Source organism: Nothobranchius furzeri, chromosome 7 (genome assembly GCF_043380555.1).
Source record: "Nothobranchius furzeri strain GRZ-AD chromosome 7, NfurGRZ-RIMD1, whole genome shotgun sequence".
Classification (NCBI taxonomy): domain Eukaryota; kingdom Metazoa; phylum Chordata; class Actinopteri; order Cyprinodontiformes; family Nothobranchiidae; genus Nothobranchius; species Nothobranchius furzeri.
The window spans coordinates 44998191-45019737 of NC_091747.1; the positions used below are offsets into that span (position 1 = coordinate 44998191).

At 41.0% G+C, this 21547-nt stretch overlaps 1 protein-coding gene across 1 annotated transcript; it reads right to left on the reverse strand.

Moving 5' to 3' along the window:
* Positions 1–9408: 9408 nt before the first annotated feature.
* Positions 9409–12476, reverse strand: ccr9b (chemokine (C-C motif) receptor 9b). Its single transcript, XM_015954772.3, has 3 exons — positions 12367–12476; positions 12209–12258; positions 9409–11123 (listed from the first exon to the last, which is right to left on the reverse strand). The coding sequence occupies exons 2-3, from the start codon at positions 12251–12253 to the stop codon at positions 10077–10079; spliced, it is 1092 nt and encodes a 363-aa protein (XP_015810258.3). The 5' UTR covers positions 12254–12258; positions 12367–12476; the 3' UTR covers positions 9409–10076.
* Positions 12477–21547: the final 9071 nt, after the last annotated feature.

Sequence of the window (21547 nt, forward strand, 5' to 3'; positions counted from 1 at the left end):
CCCACCCGGGCCCTCGTTTCTCCACCTTGCCACAGTTATATTGTAATGACCCCGACTCGTTCTCTGGTTCTTTCGGTTATTTATTCTGGGTTACTGTCGGCCATAACCCATGCCTTACAGCTTAACCCCCCTCAAAAGTCACAAGAAACTCAACAATAACTCTGTTGTTCCCTCCAGAACTCCCGCACTCTCAACCGGAAGTGGAACTTCCCCCCAAGAACACTCACTTCAAAATAAAAGTCCAACATCAACAAAACGTAACCCGTTACAATATGCTACAAATTTGCCAACATTTTTCAACACCTGGGCATCATTTAATTCATTTTCAACAACATTTGATGGATATTTCCATAGGTTGGTAATAAAAACTACACACTGGCACTTTAAACATTTGAATGGCAAAAACATTAATCACCATTAAAAGGGGAACATAATGACAGTGTTAAATTTTATAGAATATTATTTTATCAGGTGTTTTACGATGAAAGCAATATACCGTATTGACCCGAATATAGGACGACCCCCCCCCCCCTTCTAAAAAGCTGGCGCCCTCTGCTTTTGCAGTCGTGTAACGATCCCAGACAACTATCAGCATGTGTCAATGGTTAGACCCTGATTATAAAATGACACCATATTCTTACATTATTTTCAACGAAGAAAACCTCATCCTATATTCGAGTCAATACAGTAGTTTAGTCTAGACACGCATTATCAGTTAGCTCGCCAGTCCTGTAAAAGGGAGACACTATTTCTCTGAGCAGGCAAGGTAGTAACTATTTAAACCTTTTGCACAGAAACGCAGATCAGAATGGACAAAAAAACAAAATAAACAGCAGAAATCCTCGCTGGAACTAGCTTCACTTGGACTAGCTGTTAGCTTGTCAGTTCAGTCAAAACTAATCTGTATTTCTCCAAACTGAGGTCATTCAACGAGCTTTCGTGACAGGAATTGTTCATCATGTGATTCTTTTGACGTAAAGCTGTTACTTTATGCTTGATTGACCCTGCTTTAAGTGGTAAAGGTTTGCACCTGCGGAAATACTGAGCAAAACTGAGACGGGCTACTGATTCAGTTCCTAAATTTTACATTTTCTCTCTCAGGTTTTAAAGACAAGTAGTTTTCTTTCCAGCATGTACAGAGGCATGGCCGTGAATAAAGTAAACTATATTTTGAAAAATAATCCCAAAAAAAGCACAAAAGAACACGTTAGTGTGTACAGGGATTTTTATGAAAAATCTCAACGCTACATTGTGTCTTTAGCCTAATAACTTATAATGAAAGCATCAACAGAATAAATTAAAAGCAAAGATTACTATTCCTTTTATGACATTAGAGTATCACACAGATTGTGTTTTGGTTTCTGATGATGCATTCGTCCAACAGGAAGTTCTTCAGAACCAGGAAAATGAGTCCTGTTGTCTTTAATAAAACTCTATGGACTATTTTGAGGTGTGTTTTGAGTAAGAGAGCAGATAGCTTCCTGAATACCTTACCTCTCATGGGACTGATAAGCTAATGGCTAGTTAGACTGCATCATAGAAATTCAGAATTTCAGAGTGGCTGATTTAGTTTTAGTTGTTTTAAACCTTAACACAGCTTTACTTGACTATTGACAGTTAATTGTTTATGCTAACTAACCATTGTCTTGTCAAGGCTGTAATGTTTTAATAATGTTTACACTGAAACATGTGAGGATGGACAAAAATCAACACTTAGATAAAATGTTAATTTATGATTGAGTTTAGATGTCCTCAAACAAAAATACTTGCTCAGTTTTTCTTAATCTGTTCATTTAAAAAATGCTTTTGTTTATTGGTACAATGATGTTTGGGATTTTGATGCTTGTAATTTATGGTTTATGCTCAATTTAACTGATAGATGCTGGTTTTGTATTGTGTGCAGTAGCTTTTATATCCAGAAATCCTCAAACTGGGCCATGCTCTCCAGGCCCGATACAATCAGATCCCAACCAATTCCATGTTTGTTTGATCTGGACCTTTGGTCCTGCCAGTTTTTAATAAATATTGAAGTCAAACGAATATAGGATCATATTTTCTTTGCTGTTGTTGTAAAGAAATCTGTAAAGAAATGCAGAAAAAATGAAAACAGGATGTTTGAGCTCAAAATGATAAATGGCTGATGCATCGCTGGAGTGTGTTGTGGGAATAAACAGCTGCACAAAACCAAACTCACTCTTCTGCTTTTCTTGTAGATGTGATTTATGTCCGGGTGAGTAGATTTATGAAGGATGCTTCTGAAAGAGTTCTTTTAAAAGGATGTTTTTCACGAATTAGCATTAAAACTCTTTGCTTTTCATTACAGGGGTGTTTCCTCCTCCCTCCATCAGCTGTGCTTTTCTGTTTTCCTCCTCGTCTTCTTCATCCTCTCATCATCACCGTCAATCTGTGGCTGTCACTCGGAGCTGGACAGTGACTAACGACACTCCCAGTCAGTCAAACACTTATCACCACACAGGTAACACACAGGCCTGGAAATGACTGACATGAAATGGAAACGTCTCTCATTCTGTGGGCCCGGCAGCTGAAGTGAAATATTAGCTGTGGGAGAGATGGCAGGAGATAAGGAGCTCTCCGTTTGGGCTGGGATTGTGGAGGTCCAAGTTCTATTACGTTTCTTTTCTGCTCTGCCTCTTTTATACTGTTTTTTCTTACTCAAACTCATAAAAGCTGCAGCTTTAATGAGTAAAAGGCACCCTGAGCCAGTGGGTCACTGTTGACACACAAACCAGCACCCCTACGGCTTTTTATTGTCCACCAGAACCAGGCTGTATGCCGTCTAAAACCAGCCTGCTCTGTGTCACTGGGTCACACAATCTTACCAGCTCACTTCTGTTAGTCAAAAGTCCTACCTTGATCCAATGGCGGTTTTAAACGGGGGCCCACAGGGGCCTGGGCCCCTGTAGAACCGGCCCTGGCCCCTGTTATGGCCCCTGTGCTGAAGAGATCGGATTTTTTTTTTCGCGCGCTGCCTCGGAGATGGGAACTAATGCGCTGCAGCGTTTCACACGGAGCCTTTAGAGCGCAGCACACTCTGTGGACAGAACTGTTTACCCGGTGGATTTTTGAATAAAAGATTAAAAATAGTTTAAATGGGACCCGAAGAAGTTCTTGAGGACGCCAAACGGAAAAGACGCTAAGAGAAGAAGGTAAGCAATACAGTTTATTTTCCTGACATCAGTGTTTTGATCGTGGTCGCGCGTTTCTGTCATTTACTTTTAAGTTCCTAACTGAGTCTATCCACAGTTAATACTGATTTGTTGTTCCTTTGTAACATTAACTGTAAAATAAAAATGAAGTTGCTGCATTTTAAGCCTTAGACACGTTGAGATTAGGTCACAGTATTCACTTATCTATGACTTTCTCGCAGCACTGACTGGAAGCATCAGCGGGACGTTTTGTCCTTTTTTTACCGCTGTTAATAAAGAACAGCGTAGACAGAGAGAGGATGAAAGTCACGAGGGAGCTGAGAAGCAGGATGAAAGAGAGAAGGAGGAGTTGGCTGGAAAGGAAACAGAGAGGTCAGAGGCTGTCCAACCTGAGAGTGAGGAGGAAGATGTAGGCTGTGAGGGAGAGAGTGAGGAGCAAAAAGAGGGACATCTTCTGTCATGTGCACCGTGTACACTACCGTCAGGTTTGTGGGTGTTGAACAACCCCTCTGTGATTGCAGCTCATATTGTGTGTAAAATGCATTTGAGGCATGCTGACTCTGGACCAACATTTCTGTTGTTTATATTTAATAAATATATAAAATAAGACTCTGAATTAACTAATTATGACTTTTATCCTCATGCTAACATTTATTTTCTTTCAGATATCAGCAAGTGCAAGGATGACCCACCTACTCAGCATCATTTGAGGACATTTCCAGTGACATTAATAGGAGACAGAAGACGCAGCTTTCAGCCAAGCTGGTATGAAAGTCATCCTTGGGTTGAATATTCTGTTACTATGGACTCTACTTATTGTCATGCATGCAGACATTTTAGCCCACCAAGTAGCGCAGGAAGTGTGTTTGACTCTCAGTGTGGATTTAGGAACTGGAAAAAAGCAACAGAGAGGAGGGGGTTTTCAGTACATGCAAAGTCTGAAAGGCATAAGGATTCAATGATAGCGTGGAGGGACTACCGGAGGGCTGTGAAAGCTAACACAACATTGGCTAATATACTCGACAAGGAACACAGTAAAAAGGTTAAAGAAAATCGTGAGTATATCAAAACAATTGGTGAAGTGATTATGCTTACGTGTGTGTGTGTGTGTGTGTGTGTGTGTGTGTGTGTGTGTGTTGACTACAAAAAGCAAATTGTATTGTGCAGATATTTAATTTGTTTGAATGTTTATTTTTCATATGTACATTTCATATAATCTTCAAATAAAGTCACAAACTATAATAATCAACTAGAATTTTTTTTTATAATTTATTTAAGTCTCGTGTTGTGGTGAAGCATTCAGAATTGTTATCTGAGTACCATAAAAACATGCCAGTTTTACTTTCACAAGTAAACCATTACTGCATTCACTGTAATAGTTTACTTGTTCATTGTCTTTAATTATGATTTTTTTTTCTTGCGCCCCCATGAAAAAATACTGGCCCCACTGTGGCCCCCCTGGAAAATTTGGTCTAGAACCGCCCCTGCCTTGATCCAAATTCTTCCTTTGTTTCACACACCTCCTTTATGCACAAGCAGACTATTCCCCCTGTGCAGAAAGATAGATGGGATGTTCCTGAACCACAGGTGCTGCTCCACTTGTGAGTCTCCTGCATTCATCTCTGCACAGCTCAGATCTGCACACACTTTTTAGGTGACTTCCACCACACCACACCTCAGGATGGATCTTAGGAATGAGAATATGTTGCAGAAACAAGACGAGAATCAGAACTTTATGAACAAGCATGCTCGATTTGAAGTTTGAACGCCACTAGATGGAGATATAGTTTCTTTCCTAACCTGACTGGGGACTGCAGGTGAAACAGCTCTGCTGTGCAAACTCCGCCATCTTGTGGCTGAAATACTGGAAAACCAGGACAAAAACAGGAAATCCTGCTGAATTCCCAATAAGTTGAAATTTGTGGTCATTTTAGGACAAAATTCCACTTATTTTAACAGTTTTCTAGACTTTAAACACTTCATGACTTGTGATTTTTTTTTCCGTCCGGTATTTGTTCCTGATCATCTTCAAGGAAAAAATTTAAACTCTCATCCATAATTCTTCATTCAAACTCATTTGTCTGCATTTATTTGGCTGAATCTATATTAAAAATCCACAGTACAGCATTGACACTAAGAGCTGAATTTAAAAACAATACAGCTTTCCTGAAAAAAGGCATAAGGAGAGTCTTGAAATCAGGTTTTGGGCAAAAACAATAAGAAATCTTTTATTTATTTATTTTGTCACAAAAAATTAAGCATGTCAAACTGAACAAATAATGAAATGTGTCTAAAAGGCATTTTTTGTCATCATAAATTATGATAATAATAAAAAATAATAAATAATGTTTTTATTATTTTTCATTTCTTCAAATAAAGCAAACATAAGTTATTATAACAAATAATGTATTTATTGTTCCAGTTAAAAATAAAATAGTGTATTATACTTGTAAATTTTAAAAATATTATTTGGGACATTTTCAGCATATTTACACTTTTAATTCCTTTAAATAAGAAGAGAAAAACTTTAAAATTAGTTTTTAAACCTTTTTTATATATCTTAAGCAACAATTACTTATTTGATTTACTTTTACATTCAAAATGTAGTTAGCTAATAGTTATCTTTCAGACCTATTAGTCATAATTATTTATATATATATATATATATATATATATATATATATATATATATATATATATATATATATATATATATATTAATAGTATATATCCTTAATAGACTGATTTGCTTATTTAAATGACTTCAAATTATTAGAATCATCAACTCAAGTTTGTCTTTTTTATTAACCATCACCTGGAACCTAAATTAGTTCAAACAATCTAATAAATCTGAATTCATGTTTGGAACAAATCACCTCAGACCCCACTATATCAGTTGCAAATACGTCCATCGGGACAGAAAAGGACCGTCTAATGCGTGTTCTTCTATAAAAGAAAAACCTCCAATGACTGAATAAATACACATTATGAATTTCTTCTTTTAACATCTTGCAGATTATCACGGTCTTACACAACAAAAAGCACATTACTTTGAATTATTTTGAAACAACAGCAGTAAATGATGCAATCCAACATGTCACATTTTTGCTTTTTCCTCTTTCGTGAAAGGACTATGAGTTACACTTCTCCCTTGCATGCATGACATCTCCATGTGACTGATCACCTGGAATATTTTGGAGAATCTGTGATGTTGTAATGCATATTCATCACATGGAGGCTTAACAAGCTCAATGGCTAATGTTTCCCTCAGTTTCTAGATACTGATATGTTCGGCGGGAACATGTTGACTTGACTGATGGTTTCCTGTCGTGTGAGAGAGAAGCATGGAGGAGGAAAGTAAATAAATGTGTCTGTGGTCTCACCTGAATTTAGCAGGTTGGAACAGCCTGTCTGGTCACAACCTCAGGGACCACAATAACACCTCAGCTTTTGTTTTTTGTTCCTTTCTGCCTGCCACCTGCCTGTTTGGTTGCCTGTCAGTGTGTGATAAAAATGCATTTTGTTATGATAAAATCAGTTTGAGCATAGATTTTTTTTCATGTTACTGCTGAAAATGGAAAAGGCTGATGCTCGTTGCTTGTGTGAGCGTTTATCTGTTGCAAAGATCGATTTGCAGGAAATTCAAAGAATGCACACACATCTACAGCTGATCAACTTTTTTTAGTCAACCCACCACTAATCAGCCTTAGCAAACACAAACGTTGCTACAACTCAGTCAATATTAAACATATTGAGCACACACACACACACACACACACACACACACACACACACACACACACACACACACGCACGCACGCACGCACACACACACACACCAAGAAGTTTGTTTTCTGACTTTGTGTTGACTTCCATTCATTTTAGTAACTGCATTTATGCCTAACCCTAACCAGTGTATTCCAAAGCCTAACCGTAACAAAACCTCAAATCACATCTTACCACTAAACCTCATTCATCCATCCATCCATTTTTTTCCGCTTATCCGGAGTCGGGTCGCGGGGCAGGAGCCTAAGTCGAGAGACCCAGACTTCCCTCTCCCCAGCCACTTGGGCCAGCCCTTCCGGGGGAATCCCAAGGCCTTCTCTGGCCAGGTGAGAGACATAGTCCCTCCACCGTGTCCTGGGTCTTCCTTTAGGCCTCCTCCCGGTTGGATGAGCCTGGAAAACCTCACCAGGGAGGCGTCCAGGAGGCATCCTGACCAGATACCTAAACCTCACCCCTAAGCCTAAAACATGGGGTCCACCATATTAGGACCACGTTTTGGTCCCAATAAGGCCCATCGTTCTTCAGAAAATTAGTAAATATGGTCCTAAGTGGGATACTTCAACAAGTACACACACACACACACACACACACACACACACACACACACACACACACACAGGTACATTTCATCATAATTATGGACAATACCATCTAATAGTCACCATTTCACTGTTCTTGTAGATTTCTATTCCTTTTCTCTTTCTTTTCCTTATTTTATGTCGACCCAACTGTCTTTTCTGTGAATTGGTTGTCTGTTTGTTGTGTACTGTTGTCCCTCCATTCCCCTACCTCCGTCTCTTTTCTCCTTGCCTGTCCGCTCCGGTGCGTAAGCAGATGCGATCTAACACGCCACAAACATATTAATGCTACTGAGCAACAAGAGGAATATCCGACATCGCTCTTGCTGAAGAGTAAAACTGCTCTGGCATGTTATGGCACCCAGGTCAACCATTCTGACTGCTTCAACCGCCAGGACAGGACAGGTATTAAAAAAAACATACTGAGCTGAAATTTGATTTGCAAGCAGCTGAGAGTCATTTGCATCACATGCTCTGATCGCTAACAGCTCACTCAAGATCTTGCAATTTTGCATGAGATTAGACAAGACATTGTTTTAAATATTCAACCAAAACGCAAAATAAGATCTCAAAGTTCTGGTATGATAGGAGGTGGATTCTTTGCATTGTTTTAGACAATGCTAAGCCCTAAAAAGTCTCTTAGAAAAGTTGTTTTTGCAATTGTAAACTGTTCTTTGAGACTCTATATAGCATATGCAGTTTTGTTGGGGCTCATGATGACATTGGAGCCCTTATAACTGGCTAAACACAACCCCATAATTAAGGCCTACCACAAAGAGACCCTGCTCACTCAGCCAGCACATGAGTATTAAAGGAGCTGCATGCTGGTGAAAGAACAGGAGTGTGGACAGTGAAATGAGCGAGTGATGAAGTGACAAGTACCACAACGTATGAGTCTATCAGGTATTCATTCATAGTCTGAATATTCCCAGTGTATGCAAGAACGTGAGTAGTGCTTCAACGTTCTTCTTCGTTCCTCTTTTCCAACAGAAACGTAGCAGCTCCTGCTAGCATTAGCAGTTGTCCGAGCTAGCGTTAGCAGGGCTGCCAACTCTTACGCATTGAGTGTGAGACACATGCATCTCTTCACACGCTCTCATGCCACACCTGCGAGCTCGTGCTGAAGAATCACTCCCCCAACAGCCAATGCACAGAAGAACAATGATTTATGCGCACCACCGCTCTCGTGGACAACATGGGGGGGGGGCGGCGGCGGTCCGCAACCCCACCTCCTCCTGCTCTCACACATGGAAATGTTCAAACGTTGGCAGCCCTGTGTTAGCAGTAGCGTAGTTTAGCATTGCTCTGCAGTTAGCATAACTGCAACCAATGTTTATACGTTGTTGACGCCGAAGTGGGCTGCAAAGTTAAGCTGTTCTCAGAATGAACCTTTTCTCTGTGGTCATTACAACATTGAAAGAAGGTCAGAGACAGCACAGACTTTAGGAATGCTACATTACACACCCCAAGCTACATCAACAACAACAAGGAAAATATGCTTTTAAATTTTGGGTTCCCTTTAAATATCAGTTTTACATTTTGAGGATAACAAAAAACTCCACCACACCAGTTTAAACATCCGGCTGTGAATATTTAGCATTTTCTCATTTTCATCAGATATTTATGCAGTTTTGCAAGATTTCATGAACAACTTTCATTCGAGAAAGAAAAGAGCTCATCATAAACCCAGCAAATTCTCATCATTTCTGTTTCAAACAGCAGTCTCCCTTCTGAACAGCGTTGTGTTGATTTGCATGCACTCACCTGTGGATGTAAGCATTAAAGCGTGCCACTTTTCCTCAAGTTGGCGAAACTGAAATCAACCTAAAGTTGCCCCAGTCTGTCTGCCGTTTGTCTGCGCTACAGCCGTTAAGAGGGGACGTGTGTGAAACCTCTCTCATGTCAGTTTAAATGAACCGCTGCCAGCCTTTACTCTGAAACTGCCAAGTCATAACCAGACAAACACTCAACAAGTAAGAGTGTCAGCAGGTAGCATGGCACAGACGGACGGCGGGAAGGACGTCTAGTCAGACTGAAAGCGTTGTGGACTGGAGCAGCCACAGTCGAGCGTATTTCCCACCACACGGAGTACGTTACATCAGTGAAAGCAGACGTTCTCTAAATTAAACTGTCAGTCTACATTCATTAAAATCTCATGTTTGAGTCAACCTTTTTCCTTCCTGTTAGTGTTTTGCTACTGAGGACAGGACAAAGGTGTAAGCCACGGCAAGTTTTTTTCTCTCTCTTTATTGATTGTTTCAAACAGGAACATCAAAAGTTTTTCTTTTTATTTATTTATTCACTCTACAGTCGCACACGATGAAACAAATGTAAAAAAAAAAGCACAGTATTTACATTTTTTACACTTTGTACAGAGATTCCTGAGGATTATTGTGACTGTGAGGGTGTGAATGAAAAGAGTCTTCAGAGAGTTTTTGCCTCCAGGGATGTAAACATGACCGTAGCAATTAATGCATGAGAAAGGAAATTTAAAACATGACTAGTAGGTTCAGGTCTCAGGTGTAGTATTATAGAAAATGGGCCGCTATATGGAAAGGGCAGGAGTAGTGTCAGTATCTGACATGACAGAGGGACGTTTGGGAACTGAGTGTATTTTACTGAACCCTCCTTTGCTCAGACCACCAGCGCACATCTTCACTATCCTCAGGAGGTCCTCTCTGAACCGAACTCCAATGAAGACGTACAAGAACGGGTTTAGGCAGGCGTGAGTGAAGGCCAAGCTCTTGGCAACCTGTCCGGCTACATCAAAACCAATCACAGTTGGGCAATCGGTGATGGTGGTGTTGGCCGCCTGTGTGGCCTCCACAATCAGCAGGGCATTGTGAGGCAGCTGGGAGAGCACAAACACAAACACCACGGCGAAGATGACGCGCAAAGCCTTGTGCTTTTCAAAGTTCTTGGCCTGTAGAAGAGTGCGAATGATGACTGAGTAACAGAAGATCATGACTAGCAGAGGAAAGCAGAAGCCCATGCAAATCTGCAGGGACAGGACCAGGATCTTTGTATGGTTAAAGGCATTGTTCCAGTAGACCAGCGTGCAGGAGGATTGCTGTTCCTGCTCCTCTTTCACCTGCGCAAAGATAAACTCAGGAAGGGCCAGCAGGGTGGAAACCAACCAGACACCAAGGCACGCAAGTTTGCTGTAGAACAACCTCTTTTTCTTTAAGTTCTGAGCCTTGGTCACTTGTACGATTGCGATGTAGCGGTCCACACTGATGCAAGTGAGCAGCAGCATGCTGCTGAAGAAGTTGATCTTATAGATGGCCGACACGGTTTTGCAAAGACTGACCCCAAAGTCCCAGCCCTTAGTGGCATCAACAGCCCAGAAGGGCAGCATGCACAGGAAGAGGAGGTCAGCCACAGCCAGGTTCAGCAGGTACACGTCGGTCATCGTTTTCAGGCGATTGCGGACTGTGGTGTATATCGTAACCACCATCAGGTTACCCACAGAGCCGAGGATGAAGATGATCCAATAGAGAGGCGGTTCGTACTGGCCACGAAACTCCCTGACCCAGCTTCTGTCGCACAGACCTGAGTCTTCAAGTGGTTCATAATCTGAGTAGTTAGGGTCCTGCAATGAAAACACAAATATGTTAAAGAAGACATGTGCAACAAGCTTTTCACCTGACATGAATTCTGTTGTATTTTCCTCCCTTTCCTCTTTTAGTACATCAACGTTTTTCGCAAGTTTCATGAGAACCTGCTTCTGGTGGGAATATCGTGAAGTGACATCAAACGTTGTCTGCCTGTGACGCACAAGCTAACCAGAGTGCTGTCAGGTGCAGCTGTTGTGTCTGTGTAGGAGAAACCGCACAACTGCACAGCTTCCTGCTGCGATCCAAGCTTGAGGGGGTGAAGGATCCTGAGGGGCTCCAGAAAGGGGCCCGCTGTAGAGCTCAGTACCCCAGCAGCACTACCTTTAGATGTAGGGCAGAGATAAATGAGGGGGGGGGGCCTTTGGTTTTTACAAACAATGGAAAACTTGATGCTGATGCAGCTGAGACTCCAACTATGACATTTAAATGTTCTGCAGATGTCTTCTGTCAAATGAATGTCAAGTTTAAACCGGAGAAAGTATTTCTGCACATATTTTTATCTGCTTCACTGCGCTGAAACATCCATCCATCCATTTTCTGAACCTGCTTGTCCACGTAGGGTCACGAGGGCTGGTGCCTATCTCCAGCGGTCAATGGGCAATCAGGCGGGGTACACCCTGGACAGAGAGCCAGTCCATCGCAGGGCAACACAGAGACACACAGGACAAACAACCACACACACACACACACACACACACACACACACACACACACACACACACACACACCTAAGGACAATGTAGACAGACCAATCAACCTAACAGTCATGTTTTTGGACTGTGGGAGGAAGCCGGAGTACCCGGAGAGAACCCACGCATGCACAGGGAGAACATGCAGACTCCATGCAGAAAGATCCCAGGCCGGGAAGCGAACCCAGGACCTTCTTGCTGCAAGGCAACAGCTCTAACCACTGCGCACTGAAACATTTTAAACTTAATTTTTCCTAATGAATCTTGTATTTTAGCCTTTTCACTCAATGAGAAAAATCAACTGTTTCTTTTTGCACGAACGTTGTCATCATTTTCAACACAACTAAAAATACTTTAAGAGTCATACTTACAGTTGTAAGAGAAGAAGTGGATAGGAAATAGGTAGATTCCTCCATTTGACCTAAAAAGAACCAGAGACTGATTAAATGAGACAACTAGCAATACATGAAAATGAAAACAAATCAGCACAAGCGTGAGTGAAATCTTACTTTAGAGAAGAGTTATTTACCTTGTTTGCAGGAATGTGAGAATGAGGAACCTTGCAGTGTGAGTGTGACTTCTTTGTCTGACTCCAACAGCTGTGAACTTTACTCATCTTCACTGGCTTATATGGTTTCCCTTTGACCAGAAAAAAAAAAAAAAAAAAAAAAAAAAGAAATCACGTGCTAACACATCGCCTCATCTAAGCCTGAAGAGAATAATAGCACATTTGTGGCTACTGGCTACTGTTAAAGCAGTCAAAGTTTGGAAAAGCAGCAAAAACGTGTTTGAACTGGACCTGTTTACCTCAGCTATGCTGCTGCTTCTATGAAAACATGAAATGACTTTCAGACATCCCTCTGTGAATCATGAGGCATCAGCTACGGGGTAACGCAGGTTTTCAACACATGAGTGAAGCACTTAACTTCACAGATGATTGACTTGTGAAACTAAAAACCAGGACGTGTGATTAAAGCCTTGAAATAGAGGTGAAGATGTTGTCATCTTCTGAGTTTCTCACTCCATACATCAGTAACGGCTCTAGGAAGGGGTACTTAGCACACCTTACCGGAAAATAAGAATTTAAGCATGATTTAGGGTTTATTTAATTGTTTTGTCGCTATAAAAACATTTGATGAATGCAATGTTGAAGTCAGTTTGGTAAGATTAGAAAAAGACTCTTAAAATAAAATCTTATTTATTTTATTATTGCTAATCTAAAAGTAATTACAAATTAAAAGTGGTTTGATTTGATTAGAATGATTGGTAACGCTTCCTTTTGCAGTCCCCTAATAACTAAGTACTTACATAGTAATTACATAGTAAGTTAAACTGTATTATTGTTTCTGAGTTCTTAGTTATTACCATGTAACACAGGTTCAATTAGTTTTACTTTTATTAATCCTTCCCAGTAAATACTGTGTTACACAATAATTAAACTTTATTACAATTACACACTTTAATTATAATACACTTTAAATTACTATGTAATTACCAAGTACTTAATAAGTAATAAGTAGTAAGTACTTAGTAATTAGGGGACTGTAAAAGGAAGGGTTACTGAACTATTTTCCATTTCTAGAAGGATTTGTAAGTAAGTAAATTTTATTTATATAGCACTTATCACAGACATAGAATCACAAAGTGCTTCACATAGATCAAAACAAAATAAAACAAAGTCATAAAATCATAAATAGATTAACATCATAAAATCAAAATGATCTCAAAACAGAAATAGATTAACATCAGAAAAAATAAAGTCATAAATTAAAAAATTTCATAAACAGATGAAAGATTAAAAATATGAGTTAAAAATAAGAAAATAAAACATTTAGGTAAAAGCAGCTTTAAATAAAAGGGTCTTTAGCTGTTTTTTAAAAGTGTCCAGACTGTCAGTGCTGCGTAAGGATGAAGGAAGATCATTCCAGAGTCGGGGTGCAACAGTCTGGAAGGAACAATCACCTCGACTTTTGTATCTGGTCTTTGGAACTTCTAGAAGGTTCTGGTGTGTGGACCTGAGGGCTCGGGTTGGAGTATAAAGGCTTTAGCAGTTCAGTAATGTAGGGGAGGAGCTTGACCATGTAGAGCATTGAAAGTTGTAATCAGGATTCTAAAGTTAGCGGGTAACCAGTGTAGCTCCTACTGTTGATGAAACATCAAGTGGAGGGACTAGAAGTCCGCTTAAGCTCTCATCCTAGAGGGAGAGTTAACTGTATTAAAAATGGTATAATTTAATAATAGGAAAAGGTCATTATACATATTTCTCCAAAAGCAATGTCCTATGGTTTGAACTTATGGCCGAATCTAAAATTCACAAACACATGCTGTCACAGACCTTTGAGAGCTTTTCTGTGGAGGTTTGTTTGGTAATCTCAGTAATAAAGGGAAATAAATAACAGAATCATGTCATCAGGCTGACCACAACCGAATGAAAACAGCCTAAAAGAAAGTCCCTGTTTTACCAACAGTGTAGTGAAATCTGTTTCAAAAGATAAAACAAACAAATACAATAAAAGTTTGAGATGAAAGCTTTTCGTGTGATTTTTCTGACTGCAGATTGTTTTAGGACTGATTTGACACCCGTAAAAGGCCTGAGTAGGTTTGTACTCTCTCAGTTTCACTTCCCGACCTCACGCTCTCTGTCGTGAGGATTAGATTCAACAGGATGAGAACGTGGGACATCACCTCTTCAGATTTCTACCAATTTCGGGTTGCGTTTCTCGGTTTTGATCTCAGTGACAGTCAAGGAAACGGCTGTGTCATGAACAGATCTCTGTTTACATTCTGGGAAAAGATCTGAACAATGAGAAGTTTAATTCACAGCCGACTGCTGATTTTCCAACGTGTGGGATTACAAACAACATTTAAAAAGCAGAATAACAAACTGAAAAACCTTCAAATGCAAGTTTCACCTGTAAAAAGAAGATTACAGAGTCATGTTTGGTCAGTCCTGAAGTCAGCTAACGTCTTAATGGCCTCGGGGGCTGCTTGTCTCTTTACTGCTCCCTGCTGGAAAATCCAGCAAAGACCAGCAGGGTTGGTTAACAGTTGTTTCAGGGTTGGTATGCTGGTCCAGCACACAATGCCGGTTCAGCATGGGATGCTGGACCGGCCTTTCATGCTGGACCAGCATACTAGATTGTTTCCACCTGAGCTTCAGTGACCAATGCTCCCTGCAGCCACAGCTCTTGTGCCAGATTATCTTCTAGCTTCAAGCAGAACTGACCACACTCAGTCACCCATTCACACACTGGTGATGATGAGCTACAGTGCAGCTACAGCTGCCCCAGGGTGCACTGATGCAGCATTCTCTGGAAGGAGCCGGGATCAAACCTGCAGCCTTCTGGTTGCTGGACAACCCACGGAACCTCCTGAGCTACTGTTGTCCCTTTGTCAAGTCTAGAAAAGTCAGGTTTTCTGTGCTTAATCAAGTATGTCAAGCCTTGCCAAGTCAGGCATGCTGTTTTGGAGACAAGTTAAGCTAAGAAAGCAAAGCCAAGCTAAGTTAAAGTTAAATCAAGCCAAGTCCTGTTAATCCAAGTCAGGTTGAGTTGAGCCCCATCACGCTAATCCATCCTGTTTTTCCTGCAATAAATAAACATTTATTAATTGCTCCATTCTGTGTGTCTGCTGAATCCTTCAGTCAAATGTCCAAAACTTAAAAAAACAAATTTGTCATGACTTATACTTGTCAAAGCCATTTTTGGGTTGGTTGGCCATCTTGGATTGGATTGAATCTAATGGAAAATCAGTTGTAGACGTACACCCAGTGATTATCTTTTGAGACTTTCTATTTAAAGTGTATCCAGAGGTTCATGAGACATTTTATTAACAGACATAAAGGATTGACTCCATCAGGTAATGCCAACGCATTAAACAAACATCTCATTGTGACAAGGACTTCTTCGACGTGTATGTTTGGCCCGGTTCACACAGCTAGATATTTAAGTTACCGGACAACCTTAAAAAGATGAGAGACCACACAGGTGGAAGAAGATCAGAGATATCTGTGTCAGTTGTGTGGCGTGCAGCCTCACGGCAAGAACGACACAACACATATGAACCGATTTCACTCTCCAACATTCTCAGTTCAAATAGGAAATCTTGCAAAACCTATGGGAATCTGAGGAAATCAAACTAGAATTCAGAGTGAACAAACATGTGGAGGACGGAGAGGAGTTGGAGTCCCCTCACATTTTGTTGCATGCTTCAGTTCGCTCTGATTGGCTAGACATCACAATCAACATGCAGCACACTCCTTAGTCCTTGAAATCAGGCTACGTATGATCATTTGAAACCATGAATATCCCTGATTTGTGATCGATTTGGTCCCAATGTGCTTAAGGGCGGACCAGAACACCTAACAAATAGTAGGAATATCTGACGGGATTATCTTTAGAGCCCTTACAATAAACGGGAACGTCCTGAAGATTATCAGAAGGGAAGAATTGGGTCAAAAATGGTCATCCTGCAGTGTGAACCAGGCCTTAGCTGCTACAACAGCAAAGTAGTCATCACTGTGTCGCCTACAGGTTGTGCAGAACAGCGCAGCCAGGTTCCTGACTGGGACCAGGAAACGGGACCACATCAGTCCGGTTCTGGCCTCCATGCACTGGCTTCCGGTTTGCTATCGTTCACACTTCAAACTCCTCGTCTTTGTTTTTAATTTCTTCCAGGGTGGTGTTCTCCCCTATCTGGCCACGCTCCTGAACAGACATTCCCATCACGCGCTCTGCACTCCTCTGACCAAGGCCTGCTCATTGTTCCTCGTTCTAGGTGTCGTACTCGTGGGGACCGTGCTTTCTCAGTCCTAGCACCGTCACTCTGGAACCAGTTGCCACCCTCAGTTAAGCTGTCCCCATCTCTGCCAGTCTTCAAGAGTTGCCTAAAAACCCACCTCCTCTGCTTGGCGTTTCCTGATTGTGTTTGAATTTGGCCCTCTTTTATGTTGATTTTATTTCACAGTTTTCATTGGTTCACTCTATCCCGTGTTTTACACATTTGTCCTGTACTAGAATGTTTCACCTTTTTTTGTAATTTGTAATCTGTAATTTGAATTGCTTTTATTTTCTGATTTATTCACTATATTTAACTTTCTACTGCACCATGTTCAGCGCCTTGGGCTTCCTGACAGGGTTGCGGAAGGTGCTTTATAAATAAAGCATTGATTGATTGATTGAAGTATTAAGCAAAGATCTCAATCAGTTAGTGCTCAGAGTATTTTTTGGATGAGTCTTACACATTAAGCCAACTTGGTGCTCGATAGCAGTAAACTTTACTGAGCTGAAGTCATTTTTTAGTTTGCTAATGTCAGTTAGCTGTGACAGCCATCTTGAATCTTGATGTTTGTCCAATGATTACCAGAAGCGACTAACACCTTTTTGCTCGAGAACACAAAATGTGTCAAAAAGGTTAAACTTACCAACCCATTTTGTTACCATCATCACTTCTGGCAGACACATAACCTCAAATTATATTTTTAACAAGGGAGATTAGGAATGAAAAGCAAAAGCAATAATGTTCAAAAGTCCCACAGAGCCCGTAGACACACGGAGAGACGTATCAGAGTTTGAAGACCTGAGTTTTATAACAAATGGAATTTCACAGTATTCTTCCTGAACATTTTCTCTTTTACTGAATAGCAGATGAAGCATTATAAAGCCATCAATCTGTTCCTCAGAGATCTGATAGTTGCTGACTGTATTTTTCAGTCATTATCACGCTGATGTGCAGGGGAATACCTGTCTCACAATCAGATGGTTATCAGTGGAGTGGACGTATCGTTCTCGGTTCCAGAAACCCAGACTGGCAAAATCACTATCATTCCAGTAGCAGTTACTGCCTCTTCTTTGGAATTCTGTAACAGGATGTTGAATAATTGAATCTTTTTTCTTTATCATGGGAGTGGGAGTTGGTAGAGAACTAAAGCCTAAGAAAATCCCAGATCTTGTCTCGAATTCAGCTCATTTAGAAACTCTGGTTTTAATGTGCCGTTAGTGATTGTTCATTCAGCTCCGAATGTGGTTTTGAAAGCACTGAGATTCCTTTGAAAACCTCAGCACTGATCACAGAAGCTGTGAGAACATCAGACCATGAACAATTCTCAGAGGTGACAACGGGTGAAAGGCTTTAGATTAGTCACCAGCATGAGGGGAGAAAGGCTGCCTGCCTCGATCAAACAGGGTACAAACAGAAATTTCAGGCATTAAGAATATACCGTCGGTCATTTTCCTCTATTTCTTTTTAGTGAGTGAATTACTGGTTTTGCTGTAAAGCGCCTTGGGGGGTTGTAGAACCCTAGAAGGAGCCCTTTAATCAGAGATGTTTAGACCCCACCCCCTTTTGTCAGTCCTTATACCAAAGTCTTTCTTGGTTTACAATGATGCATTTAAAGAAAAAGATTTCAAAATAAAACCCACATTTTTATTTTGTCAGTAGGGTAAAGAGCCAGAAACAAAGACAAACATCAAATCGCAAACAGCAAGTGATTTTGAATCAAATTTATATGAACAAATCAGTGGATTTTGGTGATGTTTGTTAAACCTATCCATAGTTCTTAAGGATGAATTGGCTTTACAGTGCAGGGCATCCTTTGCTCTTACTTGTAGCTCTCTGTTATTCCTCTTGGTTTGTTTTCATTTGATTTTAAGTCACCCTGGTTGTTACTTAGTATTGCAAAACTTTGCAGAAACTCCTGGCAACCAGGACAACATCTGCTTTTTGAATCTGAAGAAAAGCCAAACAACGCAAGCTTCTGTCCTGCAAGTGAAACTGAGAAAACCCCTTTGATGCCTGCTCTGAGAGCAGAGAGCTGCTCTGGATTGAGTACGATACGCTCACACGTATTAACTGGCGCCCCATATTGTGGGAAAGTACTGTTAGTGTCACAGCTTTCAGAACGCCAGAGAAAGCGTTTGGCTCTGAGAGAAGGCTGTCACCACTTCCTGTACCTTCTCGCTGTGATTTATTTCATGCAAAGAGAGAAAAACTGCTAAGCTGTTGCGTGCAATCTCACGTTCTCATCAGCGCCCCCCTCCCCGCCACCTGCCCTGCTGCACACACACATGCAGATATTAATTCATGCAAACAAACACAAGACGCCATGATTCTACCGCACTCCACTAATGTATTTCTGTAGAGGTTTTGTGCATTAATTTGGTTCTTTGCTCATCTTTTTCACTAGTAAATCATGCATGCGTCTCCTCAGCATCATGCAAATCTATCACAAGTTTGAGCCAGAGCGTTGTGGCTTTTCTGAGTTTCACTGAAAACAACCCAGGCTCAACGGCTGCCTGACTATTGACCACTTTGTACTTTAATCTGTCGCAGTCTCAGTTCACATGTTGTCTTTGTGAAGCTGTTCTCATGCAACAAGTGAGATGTTAAACTGTACAGCACGTGATCTGCAGGTTGAGAGTTTCACTCCGATCGGTTTTACCTCATCTAGCTAACTAATGAAACAAAAACAGCTCATAAATGAGGGAAATACTCTGGCCTATTTGCGTAATTTCCTCTCAGATTTAGTATTAGATTACAAAAAGAAATGTCACAACATCTCTGCTTGTAAAAATAAAACTACATACAGGTTTGAAGTTTTATAGGTTGGAATTTAAAAACGTTTTATCTGTAAAGTAGCAGCATGAATGAAGATTTAGGGCCAGCTTGTTGTGATGCAATCAGCTGATTTGAGAATTCTGTGTACTTTTGCAGCATGGCGCCCCCTTGTTGAATCCGTCAATTATCTAAAAAGTCTAATTGAGCTTACTCTTTATTGTTTAAGCGTTTAAAAAGTCTTTCTGGTTTGTTTAAAGCTCAAAGAAGAGCCGAGACATTTCTGATGAAGGACACCAAAGCTGCTACTGGCAGACAATCTAACACCGGCTCAGACTAATTTGTTTACATTTTGATGCTTATGTTTTTTTTAACATGCTTAAAGAGAACCAAGACCAATAGAAGATGCTCATTTGGGCCACCATGGCAACCACACTGACGAGGCTCAGACAGGAACACAACCTCAGATAAACAGCTGCTGTGAGAAAACTAGAAGTTATTTTGAAACAGTTTCTGAACAAAGAGCAGCAGGAGGGTTTGTTACAAATGCGTTTTTTATGCTTTGGTGTTTTTAAGTTGTTGATATGATGATTTAAAATTTCCCATTTCCCATCTTAAGTTTCTTAGACCTCTAACAGAATTAGTACATTCCTCAAATTTCCGCTCAATTGAATTCTTTCAAAATCTTCCGCCACCCTGTGGGAGATCTGAGCACTGCAGGACATAGATTACAGGGAGCTGTTATAGCTCAATGAGGTGCAATAAGTCAGAATTTTACTGTGAAATAATCACAAAACAGTCTGTTTCAATCATGATGGAGGAAAGGTTACACTGAAACAGATTTCCTTCTCAGCTGGCTGAGTGGCTGCCAGTTATTCTCCTTAAAAAAGGCCCAAGAGGGATGTAGTTTTTGTTTACAATCTGTAAAGCCGGGCATACACTGTGCGATTTTTTCACTTGTAGCATTCGGCTTCAGCTCAAACTGTACGACTTCCTTGCAGGGCTGATCTCACGAGTCATGTGCTCACACTGTACGACCCAGTTCTCGGATGCGACCTGACTGCTCACACTGTACGTCTGGTAGCAACACGTTGAACCTATGCTAAAAATAGTAGTTTTTACTCAACACGTCAGACTTTTTTGTCTTGTTTTGCCTGTTGTCCTTCAGGAGTGCTGCAGGAGGACACACAGGGATTTATGGGGGTTGGATGAGGAAAACGAAATAAAGAAAGTAAATCTGTGTTTTGTGATCAGTTTAATTTGACATGAACACGACAAACATGCTTTCTTGACAATCTTTGTGAGTAAAAAAACGTGTAAAAACAAAAACGAACAACGTGTGTTATTAGGGAAATAGCGGGCGAGCGGTGTTGATGCAGGATTGCGCATGCGCCGTGAACGGTTCTGATACTTTTTGGGTCGCATCTGCTTGCAGCGCTGCTTCAACAGTGCGATACCCTCACGAGGGACGAGCGAAATATTAAACACGCCAGAAGTCCGTGCGACCTCACGATTGCTGATCGGTAGCTGGTCACGTGGTGTTAATCGCCTCTCGTAACCCCCTGTACACTACACGGCGCTCGGCGCAAAACTCGCCCCGATCTCGTGGATTCTCGCAAGAGTGGAACATTGGCTCAAAAAAGTGAAAAAGTCGCACAGTGTGCGCCCGGCTTAATCCCGCCTCCATACTTCCTGGTTCCAGAGACAAGTATGTGAGTGCGTGGGGTTGTTAAGTCTGTGCCTGCATACACTGCTGCGCCAGTATTTGTAATTTGACACCAACCAGCAAAAACAAGAAGCTTTGAGGAAAGAGTGGACGCTAGGTAAAGGAGTGATCCAGAATTTATTTCAGCAGTAGCTTGTCCAACAATCAGAGGCTTTTAGAGAATGCTGCTGTTGTGTCCTTGGGCAAGACACTTAACCCACCTTATCTGCTGGTGTTGATCGGAGGGACGGGTGTTCATCAGCCTCCGTCAGCTGTGGCTACAATGTCATCATCACAAGTGAGTGTATGTGTGTGGGTGAATGACTATGGGGAGTTGGAGAACCCTAGAGGGCCCTATACAAATACAGGCCATTTACCATTTATCATAACCCTCAGCACCGTTTGGTTGTACTCTAATATCGAATACAGAAAGCTAGAGGCAAACATTGAACTA

Coding starts and splice junctions, on each gene's coding strand:
- ccr9b (XM_015954772.3), bottom strand. CDS start 12,253: ATGGAGGAATCTACCTATTTCCTATCCACTTCTTCTCTTACAACT. Junction 11,124..12,208: donor CCACTTCTTCTCTTACAACT/GTAAGTATGACT, acceptor TTTTCATTGCAG/GACCCTAACTACTCAGATTA.